The sequence below is a fragment of the Chrysochloris asiatica genome, unplaced genomic scaffold (assembly GCF_000296735.1).
Source record: "Chrysochloris asiatica unplaced genomic scaffold, ChrAsi1.0 scaffold00223, whole genome shotgun sequence".
Classification (NCBI taxonomy): Eukaryota; Metazoa; Chordata; class Mammalia; order Afrosoricida; family Chrysochloridae; genus Chrysochloris; species Chrysochloris asiatica.
In genome coordinates, this window is record NW_006408741.1 from 275,525 (window position 1) to 300,917 (window position 25,393).

Below are 25,393 nucleotides of genomic sequence, written 5' to 3' on the forward strand. Positions count from 1 at the left end.
ATGCCACTTTTGCTCAGTGTGGGAGTTGCTGACTTTGAAAACCAAGGACTCCATGGATTTCTTGTCCTATATCCCTAGCTGGGGAGAGTGACACGCCTCCAGGAGCCTGTGGAGAGGGTGACTGGAGAGTGCAGCTGGCCTAAAACTGGGCCCCACAGAGGCAAGTGGGCCACCCCTTTCATCTCCTGCTCCATCTCGCTGGCTAGAGCAAGGCCACTCAACCCTGCTCAGGAAGGAGACCCCAAAGTGTCACATTGCCAGATGAACCCGGTGCCCTGGGGTCTGGTGAACAAGGCTCTGTGGGAAGACGTGGGTCACCCAGCAGGTGCCTGTACCTGGTGTGTGTCTGTCTGACCTCACTCCTCGGTGCTGCTCCTTGCTCCACAGGGATCCCCAGCACTGGGCCAGGGGAATGAACCGCGAGGGGGCTCCCGGGAAGAGTCCGGAGGAGATGTACATTCAGCAGAAGGTCCGAGTCCTGCTCATGCTGCGGAAGATGGGCTCCAACGTAAGTGTCCCAGACTGCTCGAGGAGGGGACGGGCCCACTGTGCTGGGCAGGGCATGGGGACTGCAGCCACTGTGCCCAGGAGACTGCTGCTGGCCCTGTGGGTGGCTCCGTTTCCCCAGCCTTCCTTTCCTCCATCTCCAACCCCAGAGAGGCATCTCTACCAGGGAGGTAGAATGAGAAAGCTCAGGGGGCTGCCAGCCTTCAGGAGGGCCTTGTACCTTCCCCTGGTCCTGGGCTAGACTAGGTTGCTCCTCAGACTGGACCTGAGCAGCAGAGCATGGTTCAGGGGTGGTGGAGAGGGGCTGGGGTGCTGCCCTTACTGTGCTCCAGCCACGGGAGTCGGGACTTAGGGGTCATGGCTTCTGGAGCGGGGTGGGCCTCTGGGAGCGGGTGTGAGTGGCCCTCACCTGAGGCTCTCCCCACTACAGCTGACAGCCAGCGAGGAAGAGTTCCTGCGGACCTACGCGGGTGTGGTCAGCAGCCAGCTCAGCCAGCTGCCGCAGCACTCCATCGATCAGGGTGAGTCTGGCGGTGCTGTTGCCTTGCGGATCTTTCAGAAATCAACCAGCTTGGATAGGTGATCCAAGAGAGAGATGGGGGACAGATCACAGCTCCCTCTTCCCCAGGTAGAAGCCAAGGACCCACTCAGGCTGATAATGGGATCCCTTTTAGTCCTGGAGGAGGCAGAACTACAGAGGCTCTGGTGGCTGCATTTCCTCAGCCTTTGGCTTCAGCAGTACCCTGGCCCCAGCCCACCGCAGCAAACTCTCCTCGAGTACAATTCCCTAGCGTGGTGGGACAGAGCCATTGCTTCTGGCCTGGCTATGGTTAGAAGAGATTCTTAAAGACCCCAGAGGCCTCCTTGAATCCAAAGGTATTGAGTATGCTTTGGGTAATCTCAGTCAATCATCATAGTGATAATATTGTTGTTGTGAAGTGTCACTGAGTCCATTCCAACTCATAGAAATCCTATATAGGGTTTCCGAGGAGCAGTAGGTTTGAACTGCTGACCTTATGGTTCACATTCCAGTCCACTACAGCATTGCACCAGGAGATAATGTGCACGATTATGTGTTGTTGAGTCAGTTCTGACTCATCCCAATTCTGTGTAGGGTTTCCGAGGCTGTAAATCTTCATGAAAGCAGAAAGCTGCATCTTTCTCCCTTGGAGCGACTGGTAGGTTCAAACGGCTGACCTTGTGGTTAGTAGCTCAACTTGTAACCCACTATGCTACCAGGGCTGCTTATAGTGAGTGCTGATGCTGTTAAGCACTGTGGAGTCAGTTCCAACGTATACTGACCCTGTATAGGACTTCCAAGGAGCTGCTGGTGAGTTTTGAACCAACATCCTTGTGATTCAAACTAACCTTGTGGTCCAGTGCTTTATCCCACAGTGCCTCCCCAGGGCTCCTTTATGATTAAAATAGGTAGCATTTGTTCTTGTTGAGTGCCATCTAGCTGATTCTGACTCAGAGACCCCATGTGACAGAGTAGAACTGCCCCATGGGTTTTCTTGGCTTTAATGGAACTGACTTAACTGCACTTAACAACAATCAATCTCATCATCCGTTCTTTCTCCTGCAGGTAACAGTTATTGAGTGTTCATTATGTAGCAGGCAATGAACTAAATGCCTCCATTTACTCAGTAAGAAAAAGGAGTTGTAGAAGTAAGTTACTGCCCTTGGTCACATAGCCGGTACTGGGCCCAGGATATAGCCACTGGAGGGAGCTGAGGCCTGCTGGGCCTCTCCCAGTTCCTTGGCAGCTTCTCGGGGCTCTCCTTTTCTGGAGAGCTCATTCTAATACTGCAGCCAGTCTCCTTCCATTCTGTTCTTTTTATGCTGAGTTGGAATTATTGGCCACAAGATAGTCCAGCCTCTGGCAGGTCCAGGCGTGAGCAGACTCCCAGAAGCCAAGTGCTGACGAGTGCATCTACTCGTCGGTGGGGCACAGGGCAGGCCTGGCACACGGGGGCTGCTTGTCTGGAAGCTGACCTAGATCCCCAGTCAGCCCTGTTCTCCCGGGTGTCACAGGACTCTGCCCTGGTTCCCCAGCTCTGAGGCTGGGTGTGACCCAGTCTGCGCACCTGACTCAGCAGAACCCCCACAGGTTCTCCCGTGGCTCCACCTTGCCTGGGCGAGTCCTCCCAGATGTGCCTGCCTACACCAGTGCCCTCCTCTCAGGGTCTTCTCACTTCTAGAACTGACCTGGGTTCCTGTCCACAAGTGGAACCCTTAGGATTTTGAGTCTGGGGGTGCACCCGCCCCATACCATGTAGTACCTGTATATGCTGTATTGGAGTTGGGGCAGAAAGAATGCCTCTACCTGAATGCTCTTAATGGCAAAAATCAAAATAAGGAATAGGGCAGTGCATCTGTATAGGAAAACCCCATAGTACAGACCTCCTTGAACACATGTATGGGTGTTTTTAAAAATGAGGCCTGAAAGAATATATATCAGCCTTTTAACAGAAAAATTCTATAGGAGGTAGGACCATAAGAGATTTTACCTCCCAAGCTATCTGTTTTTATAGAATGATTTTTTTTTAACATTGCGTAGATACTGCTTTTGTAATAATGGATTTTTTTAAATTATGGCTCCCTGGGTGATACAGATGGTTAAGCACTCAGCTACTAACTGAAAGGGTGGTGGTGGTGGTTCAAGTCTACCCAGAGGCACCTTGGAAGAAAAGTCTGCCATTCCGCTTCTAAAAAAAAAAAAACAACTATAGAAAACCCTCTGGAGCATAGATCTGTTCTGGCACACATGGATTTTTTTTTTTTTTTTTTTAATGTGGGGTACTGCTGTGGGTTAATGCGCTGGACTACCCACCAGCTGCTCCTCAGAAACCCTAGGCAGGGTTACTCCACAGCACTTAACAACAACAACAGAAACAACAATAACATTGTATTCTAAAGCAAACTCATCTCACTGAGCAAAACCAACAGTTGAGAATAAGAATGAGAAGGTCATAGTGACCTACCTAGCTGTTGTTAACCTGGCCTTGACCAAACTTGGCTCTTTGGATGCAGCGGGTTTGTGGAGGTAGCCAAGTCGACTTCCCTCTCTGGGGAGGAGGCTCTTAGAAGAGGAGCCTCTGACGGATGCCTGGGGTGCAGGGGGGTGTCATGGTTCCTTCATGCTGGGTGCAGTGTGGACCACCTGGCTGCCAAGGACCCACCTGCATGGAAAGACATGTGACACAAGGACCCCTGTGGACCAAGTAGAAGAGGGGGCGAGAAGCGGCTGTATCTGTGCCTAAAAACATCACAAACACACACAAAAACAACGACAGCCAAGTGGTATTCAGTCTAGTGTTTCTACACTGCAGGTGCACACTTGGGAGCAAGACAGGAATTTCATTCTGAGCTGAGGGCTCAAATTCTGTTCTGACCAACCTGAGGAGACACTGGGGCTTGTCCCAGCTGATGTTGCAGGGCATGCTGGTGCCAGAGGCTCAAGGGTTGCCCAGGTGGTAAGAGTCCTGGATTCCTGCTTCCAAGGAGGAAGCAGGGACCCCTAGCGCATGAGAGGAACCCTCACGTCTAGGTAGCCTGAAGGATGCCGGTCTGGCATAAGCTGACGTGATTGCCTCCTGTCCACTAGATGGCACTATCTTTCAGCAGATGCCCCATTCTCTCCAACTGAAGCTGGTAACTTCATCTGCAGCTCTTCTCTGTGCTAATTCCTGAGACAAAAGAAATGTCTTCAACTCCCAGGCTCCCCTAGGTTGAGAGCCTGAGACTGCCCCACCAACAAAACAACTCTCAGCATTGGTCTTACACCCTAGTCCACCTGACTCCCACCTGAAACCTTGGGAGATTACAGGTAGTCTTGGGGCCTTTTCATCCCTCAGACCACTGCAGCTGGTTCTTATGTCTGAGCCTCACCCAACTCCTGTCTTGTTAGGTACCTATTGGGTGCAAAGTACTGCACGAGGAGCAGGGGATCCACAGTTAGGCCTGTGTGGACCTGCATCTTGGGGCACCTAAACATTCCAGCAGAGGCCTGGGGCCTCCTGAATGCTAAGGGGAACCCTTCTCTGTCCTCAGCTTACCTGACTGCTCTGCTGGTCTGAGACTACTAGTGACAGCCTCTTTCTAAAAGCCTCCTGTCCCTCCCTTGGGCTGTGTCTGTCTCTCTTCAGCTCCACTTCTCTCTCTCTATTTCCTGCCTACCTCTGCCCAGTCTCCTGGTGAGCCCCTCTTTCCATTAATGCACACCACTCTGCCCCAGATTCCACACTCAAGTGACTTCAGCAGTGAGCTCTGGTCAACAGTGCCTTCCAGACACAGCTCCTAAGCCCCAATTACCCCCTCGAACCCTAGTCTACTAGATGTCTTGCCACATATACCCCGCAGACACTCCAAACTCAGCAGTCCAGATTCATAACCTCTCACCTCTAGTCTCTGCTAGGGATCCATGCACCACCAAATACCTAGTGTCCTAGGGGACTCACCCTTGAGTCTTCTCTGCCCCTAGCAGCCAGTAAGTTACCAAGTTCTTCTGATTGTCCTTGTGAATACTCTAGTTGGCTTCCTCTTTCCCATTTTGGCCTGAACCCCCATTTTGGGTTGATCCCATATTCTTATCTGTTACTGTTAGTTACTTGCCATCAAGTCAATTCAGTTTATTGGCAACCCCATGTGTAAGAGGACTGCCAGTAGCTCTTTGTTGGCATCCCGACTTCTCATCTTGCCCTGACCAGTCCACCTCTTCCTCATAGCCAGAGTGACTCTTGAAGGCTACATCAGCCGGCCTCTCTCCTACTGCCTCTGTAGATTGAATCCTGATTGCTTTCATGGTTATAGAGTAATGCGTAGTCACAGTAGAAGATAGGGAGGGAGTCAGATAGAAACAGCAGAAAAGCTAAGAGGACAGAACCAAGAATCCTACTACACAGCAATAATCACTGGGACCTTTTATTAGCTTTCTAACCCTCTCATTGTGACAAAAGGAGCCTTGGTGGTGTCGTGGGTTAAACATTGAGCTGCTAACTGCAAGATTGGCAGTTCAAACCCACCAGCTGCTCCATGGGAGAAAGATGAGGCTGTTTGCTCCTGAAAAGATTGACAGAGGAGAAATTCTAAGGAGCAATTATACCTCATCCCACATAGATTTGCTCTAAGTTGGAATTGATTGAATGTCAGTGGGTTTGGTTGTTTTTGCTTTTGTTTTGTGTGACTAGTGAAACTCTCATGTTCTCACCTCCCGCCTCCCCACCACACACGCACCATCAACAACCCTAAAGACTGGCTTTCTGCTTCTTGACCTTGTCTGTCTGCTCCTTTCTGTCTCTGTGTTTGTTCTCTGCCACCAAGAATCTACCCTAACCCACCACCCATCCGTGTCCCTGCAGTCCAGCTCTCTGGTTTCCGTCCCAGCAGTGGGTACCCTGGGTGCACTGCTTCCTACACTGTCTCCTGGTCAGCTCCTTGAGCTGACTCCGGCTGCTGTCTTTGACTTTCTGGGGCCAGGCACCAGCAGGTCCTCAGTGAGTGCTTAGATGAGGGACCAGGCCAGGTTGTGGAGTCTACAGGCTCCCCAGAAAGGCACTGACAGGGGATGAATTCTCTAAGCACTGTCTCCTGGTCCCCAAGGGCAACCAGGTGGCCTTGATAGGCAGCCAGAGCTCAGCATTGCACCAAGGAAATCGATACTTCCCAGGGAAGGTGGCCTTGCTGAGCAGGCCCGGCTGGAGTCTTGGGGGCAGAGAGCCATTCTTCTACAGCAAGCTCGACAGGGTGCTGAGTCCATTCCTTTTTTTATCACCAGGGCTGCTCTCTATAGATCAGATATTGATTTTTTTATTGTAAAATATAATGCATAGTCATTATAGAAAGTTGGAGAGAAGCAGAAAAGCTTAAAGGCTAGCCAGAAGAATCCTATCACATAGCAGTAATCACTATTACCCTCTAGTTAAATCTCTTGGTAGCGCTTTTTAAAAATAGGTGTACATCTCCATCATAAAACTAGGACTGTCCAGTGCAAGCATTTTAATATATACTTTAATACCCATCTTTCACTTACGTTGATTAAGCTGTATCTTTAAACAACCTTATAGAAACATTTTAACAGTGGCATTGTACTCAGCCATAAGACTATACCGTTTTGAAAGGACCAAATCCCTTCTTGCTGGGTATTTGCTTCTAATGTTTGCTTTTATTATAAGAGCAAGCATTTATTGAACCCTTCCTGTGTGCCAGGTTGCTTGCCCAGTAACAGACAACTGTCTTTTCAGTGAATTCTCATGACAATCCTGAGAATGGTTGCTATCGTAGGTTGCTTTCTGATGAAAAAGCAGGCAAAAGGCAGTCATTGTCAGTGGATTGTGTACTGGTGAATGCTTTGGTGTATGTTTGCCACAATAAAGAGAGAGAGACAAAACAGGCTCAGCTAGGCCAGGTAACTTGCCCAGGGTCACACAGCGAGCCAGTGTGGGTCCAGTCTGTGATGGACATGGAACATCATTGCACATAAATCTTTTATCTTCATTATTTTTGCTTTCAGCTAAATTCCAGGAGCGGCCTTTAGGCTAGATGCATTTTTCAGCAGGACAGTGTTTTACTGGAGTTGCAGGTTGCTGTTGGCACAGTTAGGTGACTGTAGCTAGTGCTATTTCAGGAGGAGGTAGAACACACGGGGAAGTGCTTCCTGCTGCCTTTGTGTTTATTCTGGGCCTTCACCTGCAGGAGGACAGGGACTGGGCACAGTCAGTTCCAGGCCCCAGGTGACACTTTGCCAAGGTCTCCCTCTAGCCATTTGCCTGCAGAGCTGCATCCCTATGCAGGGTCTCAGACCCCATCCAGGCATCACGGACATGGCCCATTTTGTCAAGCAAGCTCCTTGTCTGGTGATTGGCTTCTACCCCATCCCTCTTCTTACCCCCCAAGAGCCATAGTGTTTGCCTAGTGGCATCTCGGTCTACATACTACCTCCATCTGACCACACATGACTGTCAGAGATGATTGCCCACACCCCAGGTCCTCTACCCGACCCCACCACCCAACTCTAGAAAACCGAAGCTGCTGGCTCAGGATACTTGGCCAGAGAGCTTAAATATAGATCACTTGGTCTCAGAGTCCTGTTTGGGACTTTGGGACAATAATGGTGGCCATGGGCAAACCAGCAAGGAATCAGAGTCTCCCGGGAAGTGGCCCAGCACTTTACCGTTCACCTGCAACCCTCCCTGCTCACCACCCACGGCACCCGCTCCACAGCCCTGCCACTGGTTGGCACGGGTGTCTTCATCTTGCAGCCAAGTGCGGAAGTTCATCCTGAAATCCTCTGTTCTTACACTTCCTCCAGGAAGCCCTCTCTGACCCCTATCCTAGTCTGCTGGTGGGCAGCTCCTGGAGCGCCCTGTAGAGCTTTCTGTCTTATGTGGGTCGGGAGCTCCCTGGAGCCAGGATCTGTGCTGTGTTTACAGTTACACGTGGTTGTTGTTGAGTGCCGTGGGGTTCATTTCCGACTCACAGCAACCCTGTGTGACAGGTTGTAATCGCTATAGAAACAGATCACCATGTCTTTTCTCCCACGGAATTGCTGAATGGATTCAAACCCCCAACCCATTGGTTCATGGCCGAGCACTTACCTGCTGTGCTACCAGGACTCCTTCACAGTTAGCCCACTGCTGACCCAGAGTAGGTGTTATTGGATTGAAATGTAGACTGAGCCCAGGCTTAGGGTGGCTTCTCCCAGCAGGCAGCCAGCTGGGCTCCTCCTGGGGTTCCCTGTGTGAGGAGAGCTTTGAGCTTTAGTCCAGAGGCTCCAGGCGATAAAAAAACCCTGGACTAAAATTACAATCAGACCCAAGGAATATTTCAGTTTAAGGGATGGGAAGGTACATTTAATCAACATTTACATGAGAATTACCTGTAAGCTATTAATAATACAGTGGTGTTCTGTGGAGTTGGTTCCGACTCATAGCGATCCTGAATAGGGTTTCTGAGGCGTAAATCTTTATAGGAGCAGAAAGCCTCATCCTTCTCCCATGAAACGGCTGGTAGTTTCACACTGCTGACCTTGAGGTTAGTGACCGACACTACTACGCTACCAGAGCTCCTTATGCTAATACAGTGGAAACAAAAAATTTTGGTGGGCATTGGCTCAAATGGAGGAATCAGCCAGGAGGACTTGGCATGTGATAGCTTATATCATAGAAAGAGAAGATTTAAGGGTGTGTGTGTGTGTGTGTGTGTGTGTGTGTGTGTAAATCCATGGAAGGTTCTAGAATGTGATAAAATGCAGAGTAGTTGCTTGATTCAGCATTCTGGCTCTGAATTGTGTTCTTTTGTTTATCACTGAGAACAAACAGTGCCTGAGAGGATTCAAAGCCCCTCCAGGAACTACGTTAGCTCCCAGCTCTTGGCCAAGAGTTGTACCCCCCTGGCAGGAGAAGGCCCATGGGGATCATTTAGTCCAGCGATTGGACAATTCCACTCACACTGACCTTCCCTGCTTGTGCCAGGCGTGGAATCAGAGGATGACTCCGCCCCAGAGCTGCTGGCCCAGAGGGCAGACAGACTCATGAACAGATAATGTAAAGAGCTAGCTAGTCACAGGTCATTGTTTGACTAACTTTGTTGTTGGCTCTGTTTTTGTTGTTGATTTGTGATCTAGAAGACCCCATGTGTTAAGAGTAGATCTGCTCCAGGCTGGAGTGGCTGTAATCTTCATGGGAGCAGATTCCCAGGCCTGTTTCTTCTGTAGTGCATCTAAGTAGGTTTGAACCGCCAGCCGTAGTTTATACCTACTGGCTGAGCACAATCTATTTGCTCAGTGCAGAGATCTGAAAGTGTGAATGATTCTGAAGGGAAGGGAAAGCCACCTTCAGGACCACTGAGAGAAAGTGCCCAGGGAATTGAGCCTTGAATCCAGGACTTGTGGGGAGGTGTTTGTAGTGCCCTGGAGCTGCTGAAGCAAAGTGCCGCAAATGGACGGCTAGACCCTCCTTCCCATGTATTCTCTCAGTTTGGGAGGGTAGAAGTCCAGAGTCACGGTGTCGGAGGGCCATTCCCCTTCTGAAGGCTCTGAGGAGGAGAATATGTTCTGAGCCTCTCTTTATTAGCTTTGGGTGTTGCGGGCGGTCCTTGGTGTTCCTTGGCATGTAGACGCATCCCTTCAGTTTGTGCAGCCCTGCCACGTGGCTTCTCACTGTGCGTCTGTGTCTCTTTTTTTGCTGCTTAGAAGGACACTAGTCATTTGGGATCAGGGCCCACCCTGATGACATCTTAAGTTGATGACATCCACAAACACTACTTCCAAATAAGGTCACAATCACAGATATTGGCTAGGACTGTAACCTGTCTGTGTTGGGGAGGCACCATTTAACCCATACATAACAGAGGAAAAAGAATATTGGAGCCTATGGAACATTCCCTCTTGAATGAGGACCCAACTGTGTGTCACTGTTAGGTATTTTCACATCCTTCCAGGAGCCCTGTGTGGGGCTGACCAGGCAGGTGATGAGGGACTGGGAAGGTAAAGGGGCTCTGACAGTGGGGTCTGAAGGCAGCAGGTGGTCCCATGCACCTAGAGGAGGAGAGGGGCCAGGTCTCAGAAGGCAGCAGGTGGTCCCATGCACCTAGAGGGGGAGAGGGGCCAGGTCTCAGAAGGCAGCAGGTGGTCCCATGTACCTAGAAAGGGAGAGAGGGGCCAGGTCTCAGAAGGCAGCAGGTGGTCCCATGCACCCAGATGGGGAGAGGGGCCAGGTCTCAAAAGGCAGCAGGTCCCATGCACCCCGAGGGGGACAGGGGCCAGGTCTCAGAAGGCAGCAGGGGGTCCCATGCACCCAGGTGGGGAGAGGGGATTGGTTAGTTGTTGCGCATTGGAGAGAACTACAAGTGGGGTGAGAGATGATAAAACACATTCTGGGCAGGAGGTGGAGATGGGGGTCATCCAGTTGAGACATTGAGGACTGGGAACCACAGGCAATGAGGAACAGATGGTGTGAGGTTTGAGGCTAGGTTCATGTGGGTGAAGGAGGTACCTGGTCCCAGCAACTGACATGGGAAGGTGGGGAGTGGTGGTAGGAGGGGTCTGTGTGGCCCAGGAGGGGTGGAGTGCGGTTCAGAGCTCAGGGGCTTAAGTGGGAACAGATGAAGGATTGGGAGTGCTGGCTCCAGTGAGCAGGCAGAGAATGAGGAGGAGCCATAACCCTGCCCTGTGACCCAAGCAGGGGCCGAGAGGAGGGGGGTCAGCAGGATCAGTGTCTGCAGCCACCCGGCTTGGCAATCAAGAAGTCACTGGTGACCTTTACCAAAACAGCTTCTGTGGAGCTGGGGCTGGAAGCCAGGCTGCGTGGGCCGGGAGCGAATGGGAAGTGAGCACATGGAAGCCGTGCAGACAGGCGCCTCTATGAGTGTTGGCAGAGAAGGGATGCAGCTTCTGAGGGGTTGGGCCAAGAGGCAGTCTGAAGGATAGACTTCTTGGAGTACAGTCTATAGACCACTTGCATCTACATCACCTAGGATATTTGTTAAAAATGCAGACAGGAACACCCAAACTTGCAGATAGAACCCATCTGACCTAGTCTCGATGGCTTAATAATCAGAACTCAATTAGAAGAAGATTAAAAAAAAATAGTTTGATAAAGGAAATGAGGGTAAATTGCTACAATTTGATGAACCTAACCTATACTCCTGGAGGTAGTAACTCTAAATACTAACAGAGAGGGAAGGAGTTATCAAGTACCAATGCTATCCCCTTGGTACACAGGGTAGATAGGGATGGCTACCTAAAATGAGGGGCGATAGAGGCACAAAGTGACTGGCTTCTAAGGTTTCAAAAGGGAATTTAGTTTAAGAGTGTGAGGGAATATAGAGCCCCCACTGAATAGTTTTCATCTTGTCTAGATGGGTCTGGTAAAAAGAGATGGGGATAGGATTCTTATGATTCAATAGTGAGTAATTGTTATCATGACTAATTGCAACTGTCACAATTGTAAAGGTAGAAGTTTTATAACAAAACCCGTGGAGTGGTTAATCTTACAGTCCAGAAACAGTGGACCCTAGGACCATCAAGGGAGAAGAGCACAAGCAGAATGTGGGACCTTATCCAGAGAAGCAGCGATACCAGAGATGGAGGCAGAGATGGGGACATGGAGAGAGGGAGCAGCTGAGGACTCTAGATTCATGGGAAGAGAGGGACTAAGAGCTGGTAGCAAGGAGACAGGCTTGTAGAATGTGTCTTTTGGTGGTGTAAATTATTGTGTATGCCTGAGTGATTTTTTTTTTTTAAAGAGCTAAAGTGAATAGGGAGAAATATTGTTAACTGATGTTACATGGAGGGGATTATAACCATTGTAATGCAACAAGATGTATTGTTTGTTGAATGTAAAACTGGTGATCTACCCTGTAAACTTTCACTCAATTCACAATAAAAAACTTTAAAAAAAAGTGCAGAATGTCTACCAGCAGAGCCTGGACATCTGCATTTTAAATCAACCTACTCAACTGTGAGAACATACCAGGACTCTGGTGAAACCCTGCTTATCCCTGACCCCTGGAGGGATGGGCCCACCCGTCTCTCAGATTTTGTCCTTCCTTCCACCCAGTCAAGGTCTTGGCTTAGGAGAGCAAACATTTTGGGGGAGCAAGGAATTTGAATGAATGCATCACCTGGGAAAACAAATTACCAAAGCCGTGTGTGTGTGTGTGTATTGGACTCAGCAGGGGTGAAGTGGGTTTGTGGAGCATATCTAGGCTGCAAGCTGGTAGACTAGAACCTTAAGTTGTGACCCCACAGATAGAGTTTTGATGGTTGATGTCATCCACAATCAGATCGGTGCGACAGATACTATTCATCATGTTTTGCAACTGGGGAGATGCAGGCTGGATGTGCATCCCCTGGTCTCACAGGTGATTGGAGTCAGACACAGTCCCAGATTCCAGCTTTGTACCTGGGTCCTCCGTTAAGTCTGAGAGACCTTCAGCTGCCAGTGAGCTCTCAGCTGATGACTATAGGAGCCCTGTGCTGTGCTGTGCTGTGTGCTGGGCTGGGCTGGGCTGGGCTGGGAGCGGACTCCTCAGCTCGGCCCACCAGCAGAGACCCTGTGGCATCGGGTGCTTGATGAGGCTGGCTGTCAGCCTGGAGCCCAGTAGGCGCCACTGAGCCTAGGATCTGCTTGGGCTGCTGAGACCTTGGTGGTTCCAAGGTTGCTGTCCCCATGTCAACCAGAGTGTCGTGCTGTCTCTGGGTAAAAGCCAACCCCTGGGAACCTTGGAGCCTCAGCACTCAGGTGAGCAGAGCTCCGGCCGGCAACCTGGAGCTGCTAAAAACAGTGTTCACCCCCAGTGGGTCTGGTGTGCTGGGAGAGACCCAGTCCTGCCAGTGCCCACACCGTATCCAGGTGGATGCTTTGCCCTTTGGCCAAGTCTGTTACCTGTGTTTCCAGGCAGCTTAGTTCTTTTCCCCAGAGCTGGTCGCTGAGTCACTGCAGTTTTGGGGAGCCAGGCAGGTGACAGTAGTTGATGTTGACAGCAGAGAATTTGTTCACGGGGAGGAGAAGGTGCCACCACCAACATCATTAGGTCGAGAAGGGGATAGACTATCCAGGATGGATCTCCCTACACAGTTTGGAGCATGTGGTCATGTTTGCTCTCTGACCTGGTCTGCTAGGTACATGGAAGACTGACTGGCCCTTGACTTGGCAGGCCAGGGTTCCAGGACACACAGCCCAAGTTAAGTCCCTTTGATGATGATGACTTGTAAGGTACCCTTGCTCCCAACATCAGCCATAAGAATGTAGAGTCTTGGGTTTCCAAATCCCATACACGTCTTCTCACTGGGAGGGTGGAGCACCTCAAAGTTATTCTGAAGTCATAGGACCTGGTCTGACTGCCTTGGAGACAGACTTGAATGGTCCTGGGAAGCTCTGGACAGTGAGGTACAGAGAGGCAGGCTCTAGAGGAGCCTAGAGGAAGGTGCTATAGAGGCTCCGGTCCCTCGAGAGCACCTAGCTCGGGGAACTGGGCTCGGTGCCATAGAGGTTCCGGTCCTCCCAGAGTGCTGGGTCCTGAGGGGCTGGGCTCAGTGCTACAAGGCCTCTGCTCCCCACTGAGCACCCTGTTCTGGGAGACTGGGCTCAGTGCTACAAGGGCTCTGCTCCCCACTGAACACCCTGTTCTGGGAGGCTGGGCTCAGTGCTACAAGGGCTCTGCTCCCCACTGAGCACTCTGTTCTGGGAGGCTGGGCTCAGTGCTACAAGGCCTCTGCTCCCCACCGATCACCCTGTTCTGGGAGGCTGGGCTCAATGCTGCAGAGGCTCCGGTCTTCCCAGAGCGCCGGCTCCTGGGGGACTGGACTTGGAGTTCTTATTTTCTCTAGTGACACTGTGCAGGGCACTGAGGCCTTGGGGTGGTCTGCAGACTTTGGAAACTAGGCCAGGTTTTAATTCATTTATTTTAACATTGTGCCGCACTTTGTTAAAAACTGGGTAGAGTCAGCCTGTCCCTCCTGCACCTGTGAGCTTTGGTGGGATAAAAGCAGGAACCATACAGCAAGAAGGTGTCCCCCATTCCCGTTTGCTGAGAAAACAGGCCAAGCCTGGGAGGTTTCAGGGCTGCAACAGGCAGCCACCTTCCATAGCCCCAACTCCCAGCCCCTCACCCCCAGCCTGGGACCAGCCAGTTCGCTGATTTGCTGATCAGGGGCTCCCACGCAACAGGGGTAGCCAAGAAAGGGCACCAGCTTCTCCTCAGCACATTGTAGAAGCGTAGAGTCCTTGTTTCCTACCCCCTTTCCCCCAGCTTCCCTCCTTGAGACTGAGGGGGTGTTGGGAGCAGCCCTGTCTGTGGGAGGGGCACATGAGCTCCTGCAGTTTCCTGGGAAAGGGCAGGGACTCAGCTGGGTTTCCCCCAGGGTCTGTGAAAGGGATTGTGTGTGTGCACAGTCATATCACCAGCAGCTTTGGGGCTGTAGCTGACTGTAACTTCTTCCAAACTCTTTCATCCATTACAGATCATCAGTCTGATGCTGCAGTGCATTAAGCACTGGGCTGCTAACCACAGGCCAGCGGTTCAAACTCACTAGCTGTTCTGTGGGAGAAAGATGAGGCTCTCTATTCCCATGAAGATGTATAGCCTGGACCACTACCAAAGTGCTCTGAAAGGGAGGGATCCCGTTAGATAGTCCTGGGTAGAGTGGGAGAAAATGTGGAACAAAACGCAAAATCACTAAAAATAAAGAAAGAAAAAAGACTGGGCTTACTGGTCAGAAAGAGACTGGAAGAACTAGAGACCCCCCTCGGGCCACCCTTCACGTCTGGAACGGAACTCTCCAGTTTTCAGCCAAGCAGGTAGATAGGTATACAAGGGACAATAGCACTAGTAAGGCATGCTCACCATGGAGTGGTCAGCCATTCAAAATCAAATGGACATTTACATCTAAGGACAAAGTTCATAAGGGATGGGATGTTGTTGTTAAGTACCGAGTTGGTTCCGACTCATAGCAACCCTGTGTAGGGTTTACAAGGACCAGCTGCTGAGCTTGAACCACTGACTTTAAAGTTCAAACAGACTTTGCAGTCCAGTGCATTAACCCACAGCGTTACACCAGGACTCCGAAGGGATGGGAAGGAGGGTGGAATGGAAATAAGAACCACAGGAAGGAAGTGGGATAACTGTCAAGGCATGGAGGGATTACAGTCACTGAGATGAAACAAAGTGCCTGATTTGTTGAACATAAAACTGATGATGTTTGTAAATCATCACTCAATTCACAATAATAAGTTTTAAAAAGATTTACAGCCTCAGAAACCCTATGGCGCAGTTCTAATCTGCCCTGTAGGGTATCTGTGAGTCAGAACCAACTCAGCAGCACACAACATCAGCCTGCTAACTGAAAGATTGGTAGTTCAGACCTACCCAGTAGCTTCTCAGGAGAAAAGACTAGGAATCTGTTGCCATAAAGATTGCAGTCTAGGAAAGTTTATAGGACAGTTTTACCCCGGAACACTATGAGTTGGAATCAGCTAGGTAGTGCCTAGCAATAACAATAATAATCCTCAACCAAAATACACACCCCCAGGCCAATAGGCATGCTCCCAGCAGTTCCCGAAATGTATTTAGGCTCCAAGTGCCTTGATGCAGAACCTCTGAAGGATTTCACTGAGGCCTTCGGACGGCCGATGTGATCCTCATCCGACTCTGGGGCTGTGTCAGCAGGGGCTTTCCCTGGCACACGGACACTGAGGTTCCTGAGGAGCCATGTGGAGACTCAGGAAGTTGAGAACATGGGCAGAGGGTGAAGGCTGGTTGCAGGCTGACTGAACTGATCCCAGTTCACCCCGAGTCTGCAAAGGCCCAGTGACCCATTGTCTGCTTTTCTAAGCTCTTGTATATTTGTCATTTTTCTCTCCCCAGTCACTTGACTGGAGTCTGTCAAAGGGGCAAAGCTTGGATTGGGCATAGGCTGGGAGGGCTCGGTGCCCTGGCCTGGCACTAAGAGCTGCATCCCCAGCCCACCTTCACCCTGCTCTTTACCCGAGTAAGCCTTGGGGTTGGTGAGGCAGCCGATTGGGGGTCTCTGGGTTTCATATTGAGTTTTCGTCACAACAATTCTGTTGCTTTTGTGTTTTTCTTTTCCTTGTTTTTAAGTGTACAACTCAGTGGCACTAATTACATTCACTGTGTACCACCAGCAGGAACTCATCCCATTAAGAATCACTTCCGGTTTCCCCTCTCCCCACTCCTGGCAACCTCTACTGTGCTTCATGTGTCGGCATTTGCCTAGTCTAGATATTTTGCATACATGGGAGCACACATGTTTTCAAAGTTCATCCATGTTATAGCATGTATCAGAACTTTGATTCTTTTTATGGCTGAGTGATAGTCTGTTGACCTTCGGTGGTGCTGTGGTTAACGTGTTTGACTGTGAACCAGAAAGTGAAGGTTTGCATGTACTCAGAGGTACCTTGGAAGAAAGGTCTGACAATCTACTTCAGAAAAGTCAGCCATAGAACACTGTGGAGCAGTTGGACTCTGACACATGTGGGATTCCCTTGAGTCAGAATCAACTCAAAGGCAAGTTTGGTTAATATCCCATTGTATGGCTAGACCACATTTTGCTTATCAGGTCATCTGTTGGTAATGTTTTGGGTTTAACAAGGCAGATCTATTGTTGTTGTTATTAAGTGCTGTCGAGTTGATTCCGACCCATAGCGACCCTGTATAAGGTTTCTGAGGAGCAGCTGATGAGCTTGAACCGCTGACCTTGCAGTTCAAACGGATTTGCAGTCTGGCGCATTAACCCACATGTAGGGGTCGGGACATACACTCTGAGATCAGATCAGTATGTAACACTCTGGGCAGTGATGAGGACTCTGAAGAAGACTACAGCCACCTGAGGGATGAAGACACAGGGCACTGGTTCAGAAACTGTGGTCCCAGAGGCAGATGTCTGGTGCACAGACTGCCATGAAGTACAAGAGCTGGGAGAGGAACTTGGGGAAGAGCATCCAGGTAGAGGAACAGCCTGTGCAAAGGTCCTGAGGGGCAAGTCCCATGTGTTTGAAGCATTCTGGTTCATTCTGGTCTGACCTCCAATTAAGAATTTGCATTTCCACCCCAGAGTTACCGAATCAGAGTCTACATTTTAACCAGAGGCCCAGGTGACTTATGTATACGTAAGATGTAGATGCTGATTCATTTTGTCTGGAGTCCGAGCCCAGAGGCGAAAGGGCTGAGGCCAGATCATGTTGAGACGTATTACAGGCGACGGCGTGGAGCTTGGGTTTCACTCTGAGTATAATGAGAAACCTTGTGATGAGATCCTCCCTTAGAGCATCTGGCTGCTTCATGGAGAATGGACTTTTGGGGACTCATGTGGGGAGACCAGGGAAAGACTGACACTGAAGCCTCAATATTGGGGACCTGGACTGGGGAGAGGTAGGGGAATTGGTGATGCAGTCATGGTATATTTTTTTAAAGCAGAGTTGAAGGATTTGCAGGTGGGATGTATGTAGCATATTCATGCATGTGAGGGAGCGAAATCGGATAGTCCCTAAGGTTTTGGAGCCAAGTAGCCAGAAGGATGGAGTAGCCATAGGCTGCAAGTAGAGTAGGCTTGGGGAGAGAGGAGGGAACCAGGGTTTGTCCTGGACATGCTGATTCTGCAGTGCCTGTTAGACATCCCAGTAGAAGATCACGTGGGCAGTAGGCCCTGCGTCTTAGTTTCCTAGTGCTGCCCTAACAGTACCCCAGGAGGTGGCTTTAAAGGACACATTTATTTTCTCACTGTTCAGAAGGCTAGCAGTCCAGTATCGGGGTGACAGCTCTTGGAGAAGGGCCTTCTTTTTCTCTTTCAGCGTCTAATTGTTGTTGTTAATTAGAATTTAATTAACATAGCAGCCTTGTATAGGATTTCCAAGGAGTGGCTGGTGAATTTGAATCACTGACCTGTGGTTGAAGCCGACCTTGCAGTCCAGTGCTTTATCCTACAGTGCCACAGCAGGACTCCTCAGTTTCTAGTAGCTGCCAGCAGTCCTTGGTGTTCCTGGGCTTGTCCATGCGTCTGTACATGGCCTCTTCCCTCTGTGTGGGTCTCTCTGTATCTGATTTTCCTTCTTTATAAGACACTGCTCACAGGAGGTTAGATTTCGGACCTGTCTAGGAGCCAGTGTGGCACTGAAGGGTTAGTCCTGGATTACTGTCCCTGCTAACTGCAAGTTCGCCAGTTCAAACCCACCAGTCACTCCTTAGGAAAAAGATAAGGCTTTCTTCTCCTGTAAGATTTGCAGCCTCAGAAACCCTATGTTGTTGTTGTTAAGTGCCGTCGAGTTGGTTCTGACTCACAGAACTGTATAGAGTTTCTGAGGAGTAGCTGGTGAGCCTGAACTTTCTGACCTTGCAGTCCAGACCAACTTTGCAGTCCATTGCATTAAACTGCAACACCATATACAGGACCGTTAATGAGTCAGAATCAACTCCATGGCTGTGAATCTGAGTTTTAGTCCTATATGGCCTCATGGACTTCTGGTGTGGTGCTGTAGGATCATCACTGGACTGTGAACCACAAGGTTGGCAGTTCAAACCCATCTGCTGCTCCTCAGAAACCCTTAACAACAACAGCAGCAGTAGCAACATCATGGTCTCATTAACATAACAAAGCAGTCAACATTTCACTGGTTGTGGGGTTGTTGAGATTTCAACATATCTTTTGTGGGAACAAAATTCAATCCATGACCACATAGCACCATTCAGGGGAGTGGCCCATCTATAGATGGTTATGAAGCCAGGAGATGGGGTGTACGTATAGACTGTACTGTAGATACAGAAGAGAAGCCCCTGACTTGAGCCCTGGGACCCTCTAACAATTGTTGTTGCTGTTGTTAAGTGCCATCGAGTCAGTTCCAACTCAGAGCGACCCGGTTTTTGAGGAGCAGCTGGTGAGTTTAAACTACTGACCTTGAGGTTAGAAGTCCAGTGCCTATCCTATAGCACCATACCAGGCCTCTAACAATTATTGTTGTTAAGTGCCATTGGGTCAGTTCCGACTCATAGTGATCTTGTATATGGGTTTCCGAGGAGCACCTGGTAAATTTGAACCACCAACTCTGTAATTCAAACCAACCTTGGGGTCCAGTTCTAGTGGTTGGGAAAAGGGAGAGGATCCCCCAAAGGAGGCTGAGAAGGAATAGTTGTGAAGGGAGGAAGAGAACCGGAGAGAGACCAGCTAGGAGACCTTCGGAGGGATGGAACCTGTCTACACACAAGTAGGGGCCTAAGCAAGAGCCGCCTCTGTCCCCCACCTCTGAGATGACTTATAGACCTGGAGACGAGAACTTAGTGATGGGGAGTCTGGGGCAGTCTGCTTGCCAGGCTCTTCATACCTTCAGAGTATGTTTGCAGGGAGTTTGGGGAAGGGAGTTTCCATAAGCTAGGGGCACAGTAGGCAAAACTCTAGCTGTGTGGTAGGGATTCCCAAAGTGTGGAAATGCATCCAGTTCTGACCTTCCCACTTCTCCATCCTCATTGCCAGCCACTCATGCAGCACTTCCCTGCCCCAGCCACCCACAGCTAGGTCACAGCTCATACATTAGCAGGACACCTTCTTTCAGACTGCCAAACAGGCAGACACCAGCCCCTTCTGATTCTCACTGCCCCGGCGGGTTCATTCTCTAGAACGACTCACAGAGAGGAGACCATACTTCAGAGCCCTTAGGGTGCATTGGTTAAGCACTTGGCTCTAACTAAAAGGTGGTCGGTTTGAATCCACCAATCATTCTTTGGAAAAAAAGGTGTGACCGTATGCTTCCATAAAGATTATAGTATGGGGGCAGTTCCAATCTGTCCTGTAGCATTGCCAGGAGTCAGAATAGACTTGATGGAAACGGGCTTTGTTTTGAAGCTTTTATAATATAAGCTTTTATAATATATTTATGGCAATAACTTTATTACAACCAAAAAGGATACAAATGAAAAAACACAGGATGAAGTCTGGGAAGGGTCACATTGTGCCATTCCCATGTCCCAAAGAGGGATGTGTTGTCCTCTCCCACCTCCCACCAAGCAGGTATCTCCTGTGAGCCTCAGGGTTCAGGCCTGTTTATCAGCCCCAGTGCATGGTCAAGATAGATTATCTCATGCCTTATGAGGCATAGTCAGCATCCCATGGGCCCCAGGTGCTTGGTCCTTCTTGATCTGCTCAGCCCTCATTATTAACTTCAGGGATTCATACAGCTTACAAGAACTGAGAACAGAGGCCAAATAAATAGCCTTATGCAAGGTAATTACACACCTCAGAGTGGCCTTCAGAGGTCATTCCCTGACTTAGATTCCTCACTCACCATGCCCCACTGAAACCCATCCTCAGGGACTTAGATGGATCTGAACAAGGGTAACTTAAGATTGAGTTGGTGGTGGGGGCAGAGAAACCTTCACTTCCAAAATCCACCCCTAAAACTCAAAGACCCTGATGATAGTCAGGAGGCAGGCTTACAGAATGTGCCCTTTGGTTGTTTAAATGATTATATATTCCTGAGTGTTACTGTGTACATCACAAAACAAAACAGAAAACAGAGGGAATAGAAGCAAATACTGTTGAATGATGAAGCATGGAGGAGATTGTAATCATTGCAATGAAACAATGGTGTAAAACTGATGTTCTCCCATGTAAACTACCACTCAATTCACAATAAAAACTTAAAAAAAAAAAAAAAATACAGCCTAGGAAACCCTATGGGGCAATTCTATTCTCACACACTGGGTCACTGTGTGTTGCTATCAACTCTATGGCACCTAGCAACAACAATACCAGACTTGTCCATGAGTAGCACCTATTACTGTAAAATTTTTTGCAAAAGAAATTAATTTGTTATATTTGTTGTCGTCATTAGGTGCCATGAGGTGGGTTGTAACTCGTAGTGGCCCTATATGGCGTTTTCAGGGAGCAGCTGGTGGGTTTGAACCACTGACCTGTGGTTCAAACCAATTTTGTGGACCATTGCTTTATCCCATAGCACCATACCAGGAGATACTTTTATATTACTGCTGAAAACCAACATGTTAAACATCAAGAAGATAATTATTTTTTAAAAAATTACGCAGTTGCACACATGTAGTTATCTGATTACATGGTTCATTGATGAAAAACTTCAATGGCGCTGGCTTAAAGGATGCAAGACAGCCTGGTGCAAAGCCATTTTACTAGGTGGGTGACCTTGGACAAGACTATTCATCTGAAAGGAAGGCTACTAATCGTGACTTCAAAAGGCTGCTAGAGAACCAAATATGGTATCAGGATGGATGTGTCAATGGCAAGGCATGGCCTTTAGACCATGATGGCCCCTCATCAAATAATAGCTCCATCCTGATACTCACACAGGGTTTTCAGTTGCCACCATACTGTCTCCTTCTCCTAAGAACAAGAATCCAGCACCAAAGGGGCCAGCACGGTGGTGATAAGACAGACATTTAGTGAACACCTACTGGGAGTTGGTCATGGAGCTAAAGGGATACACATACTCATTTGAAGAGTTCTGATGTGGCACTATAAAATAAGCACTGGACTGTTAACCAGAGGATCAGTGGTTTAGACCCACCAGCCACTCCTTGGAGACCCAGCGGAGGTTGCTATGGTTGAAATCAACTCATGACGCTTAACAGTAACAACAAGAAGCAACAGGAAAGGTGTGCCCCAGGGTTGTACTCTTTTACATATTTACATCATCCATATGCTGAGCAGATAATCCGAGAAGCTGGACTATATGAAGAAGAACACAGCATCATGAACAACTTTCAATATGTAGGTGACACAACTTTGTTGAAAGTGAAGAGGACCTGAGGCACTTGCTGATGAAGATCCAAGAATACAACCTTCAGTATGGGTTACAACTCAATACAAAAAAAAACAAAAGTCCTCACAACTGGACCAATAAACATGATAAATGGAGAAAAGATTGAAGTTGTCAAACACTTCATTTTACTTGGATCCACAATCAACGCTCATGGGAGCAGCAGTCAAGAAATCAAGTGACACATTGCGTTGGACAAATCTGCTAATCAAGACTTCCTTAAAGTGTTAAAGTCAAAGATGTCACTTTGTGGACTAAGGTGCACCTGACCCTAAACCATGGTATTTTCAATCTCTCCATATGCATATGAAATCTGGGCAATGAATAAGGAAGACTGAAGACGAATTGGTGCACTTGAATTATGGTGTTGGCAAAGAATATTGGAATTACTGTAGACTGCCAGAAGAACAAACAAATCTGTCTTGGAAGAAGTACAAGCAGAATGCTCCTTAGAATCGAGAACGGTGAGACTTCATCTTACATATTTTGGACATGTCAACAGGAGGAATCAGTTCCTGGAAAAGAATATCATGCTTGGAAAAGCAGGGGGTCACTGAAGAAGAGGAAGCCCCCCAACAAGATGGACTGACACAGTGGCAGCAACAATGAACTCAAATGTAACACCTGTGAAGACGGCGCAGGACTGGCCAGTGTTTTGTTCTGCTGTGCCTAGGGTCTCTATGAGTCAAATCTGCCTTGACAGCTCATAACAACAACAATATTTCAACCTTGACACAGTGATCAAGCACTTGGCTGCTAACTGGGAAATCGGCGTCTGAATCCACCAGCCATTCTGTGGGAGAAAAGACTAGTCTACTCCCATAGAGATTACATTCCAGCCTAGGGAACCCTAAGGGGCCCTTCTACTCCATTATACAGGGCTGCTGCAACTCCTGGTGTGGAACTATAGGATACACACTGAACTGGGAACCAAAGTCTGATGGTTCAAACCCACCAGCTGCTCCTCAGAAATCCTAGACAGGGTCGCTATGAGCTGGAACAAGCTCCATAGCACTTAACAACAATGAATTGAAATAGAATCGACAGCATTCAACAACGCAACAAATACCAGTACTGAGGACAGCCTGACACATATTAGGAATTTAATAAATATTTGTGAAGTGAAAGTGAAAAAAAAACCAAAAGACTCAAAGACCCACAAAACGGTGAGACACTGCCAGCTAGAATTTCAGGCCCTTAGTTCACAAGTCGTGATAAAATCGGCAGTAAATGCTTTATGGGCTGGTGAATAATCATGAAGGATTTTCAGGTGGCTGCCAGACTATTTTTCAACAGGTGGTGCTGGTACAACTGGATTGTCATTATGTGCAGTTGAGTCAGTTCTGACTCATAGCAACCCCCCTGGGGTTTCCGAGACTGTAAATCATTTGTGGGAGCAGAAAGCCTCATCTTTCTCCTATGGAGTGACTTGTGGGCTCAAACCATTGACCTTGTGGTTCAAACACTGCAGTCCAGTATTTATCCTACAGAGTCACTGCATTCCCCATACAACTGAATGTTGTTGATGTTATATGCCATTGAGTAGCCACATATAAGGATCCCTGTACATGAGCAGACATGTGTTCAGACTGGTGACCATGTTGGTCACCGATAGGGGAAGTGCCGGAAAAACAACAGTGAAGCTGCAAGCCAAGTCCAGCTACGCTCAATAGAGTCCTATGAATCCAGGTGGAGATCTGGTAGGCCAGCAGTTTGGCCAGACCCGGGAACACCTGGGCCCAGAGTCAGTGACATAGCCACAGAGGACTAAAGTGGAGAATGAAGTGTCCAGCTTCACTTTAGTGAAGAAGAGAGGGCATATGCACAAGAACACCCACACTTAACAGATAATACCCAGTTGATCTGGCTTCAATGACTGGATAATCAGAGCTCAACTAGAAAAAGGAAAAAGAAGAGTTATCTGATACAATTTGATGAACTTGACCTACACCTATGGATGCAGTAGCTCAAAAGAGGGAACAGATCTTTACAGCAAGGATCATTCCTACCCCCTCCATACACAGAGTAGACAGGGATGGGCAACTTGGACATTGGCTATCCAAAATGGGGGTGCTACAAAGGCAAGAAGTGACTGGCTTACAAGCTTTCAAGAGGGAACCTAGATCCAGAGGGCGTGGAGGAAGGTAGTATCTCCACTGAGTAGTATCCAATCTGTCTAGGCAGGGCTGATGAAAGGAGATGTGGATAGGTCTCTTGTGATACAATAGTGAATAATTGTTATCAGGACTGATTGTGAGGATTGTAAATGTAAAGGTAGACGTTTTGTAGCAAGGAGAGGGGAGTGATTAACTTTGCAGTCTAGGAGCGGAGGTCCCTGGGACCATCAAGGCAGAAGACCAGAGAAGCAGTGATGCCTGAGATGGAGCACTTGGGGACTTTAGACACAGAGAGGGAGAGGGGCTGTGTGCTGCCGACTGGGGGGCAGGCTTGTAGGGTATGCCCCTTGGTTGGTTGATGAATGCATGGAGGGGATTGTAACCATGGCAATGAAATGATAAAGGATAGGATGAATGTAAAACTAATGTTCTCCCATGTAAACTATCACATAATTCACAATAAAACATTTAAAAAAAAGTTTTGATCAAAGATGCTATAGAAAAATCTTGCTTAAAAAGAAAATCCAGAACATAAATTCAAGATCCCAGAGACAAGATTTTCTGGAGTCATGGAGGCTAACTAAACTCTTAATATTCTTGCCTTGGGATCATCTTTAAATCTTAGACCATAAACCAACTTCTCAAAACTAACAGTAGGGTAGTTTAAAGAGTGCCTGCCTTGAATATTGTGCTGTTTTTCAGAACTATCTATATGGAATTAAATGAACAGTAGCAACTGGAAGGGCTAAATAGAAAACATGGCAGCAGCCAGTTGATGTGAAAGAAGAGGAATAGCATGAAAAAGGAGGGTGTGAATGGTCTTGATGAATTTCATAAGTGTCACTGAGTCATACAGGTAAATTGGATTGCTGTGTATGTTCTAAACAACAAGAACAACAACAACAACAAAAATTTTGAAAAAGAAGGTGCAATCATTTATGACCACCATTCGTCTGTCAGTTTGTTGTACTGTGGTGGCTTGTGTGTTGCTGTGATGCTGGAAGCTGTACCACTGGTATTTAAATACCTGCAGGGTAACCCATGGTGGACCAGTTTCAGCGGAGCTTCCAGAATAAGACAGACTAGGAAGGAGGAGAGATAGACTACTTCTGAATGTTTAGCCACTGACAAACTTATGAGTAGCAGTGGAACACTGTGAGATAGAGTGCCAAAGATGAAAACATTATGAATAGCATCCCAATAGTGTCAGATATAGTGCTAGAAGATGAGCCCTTCAGATTGGAAGGCACTCAAAATATGACTGGGGAAGAGCTGCCTCCTCAAAGTAGAGTTGACCAAGATGATGCAAATGGAGTGAAACTGGGGCACAACTCAAAATGAGGAGAAACAGCTACAAACATTTATTAACAATTGGAACATGGAATTTATTGTGTTAAGTGTCGTTGAGTCGGTTCTGAGTCACAGAGATCCTGTATAGAGTTTCCGAGGAACAACTGGTGGGTTTGAACTACC

General features: G+C 48.4%; 1 protein-coding gene across 1 annotated transcript in view; it reads left to right on the plus strand.

The window, feature by feature from the left end:
- Nucleotides 1-412: 412 nt before the first annotated feature.
- The window catches only part of CTNNBIP1 (catenin, beta interacting protein 1), a 31,947-nt gene continuing 6,966 nt past the window's right edge, over nucleotides 413-25,393 (plus strand). The window contains exons 1-2 of the mRNA XM_006873088.1: nucleotides 413-508; nucleotides 938-1,028. Coding sequence (XP_006873150.1) covers nucleotides 413-508; nucleotides 938-1,028 — 187 coding nt within the window. The remainder of the gene's footprint in view (nucleotides 509-937; nucleotides 1,029-25,393) is intronic.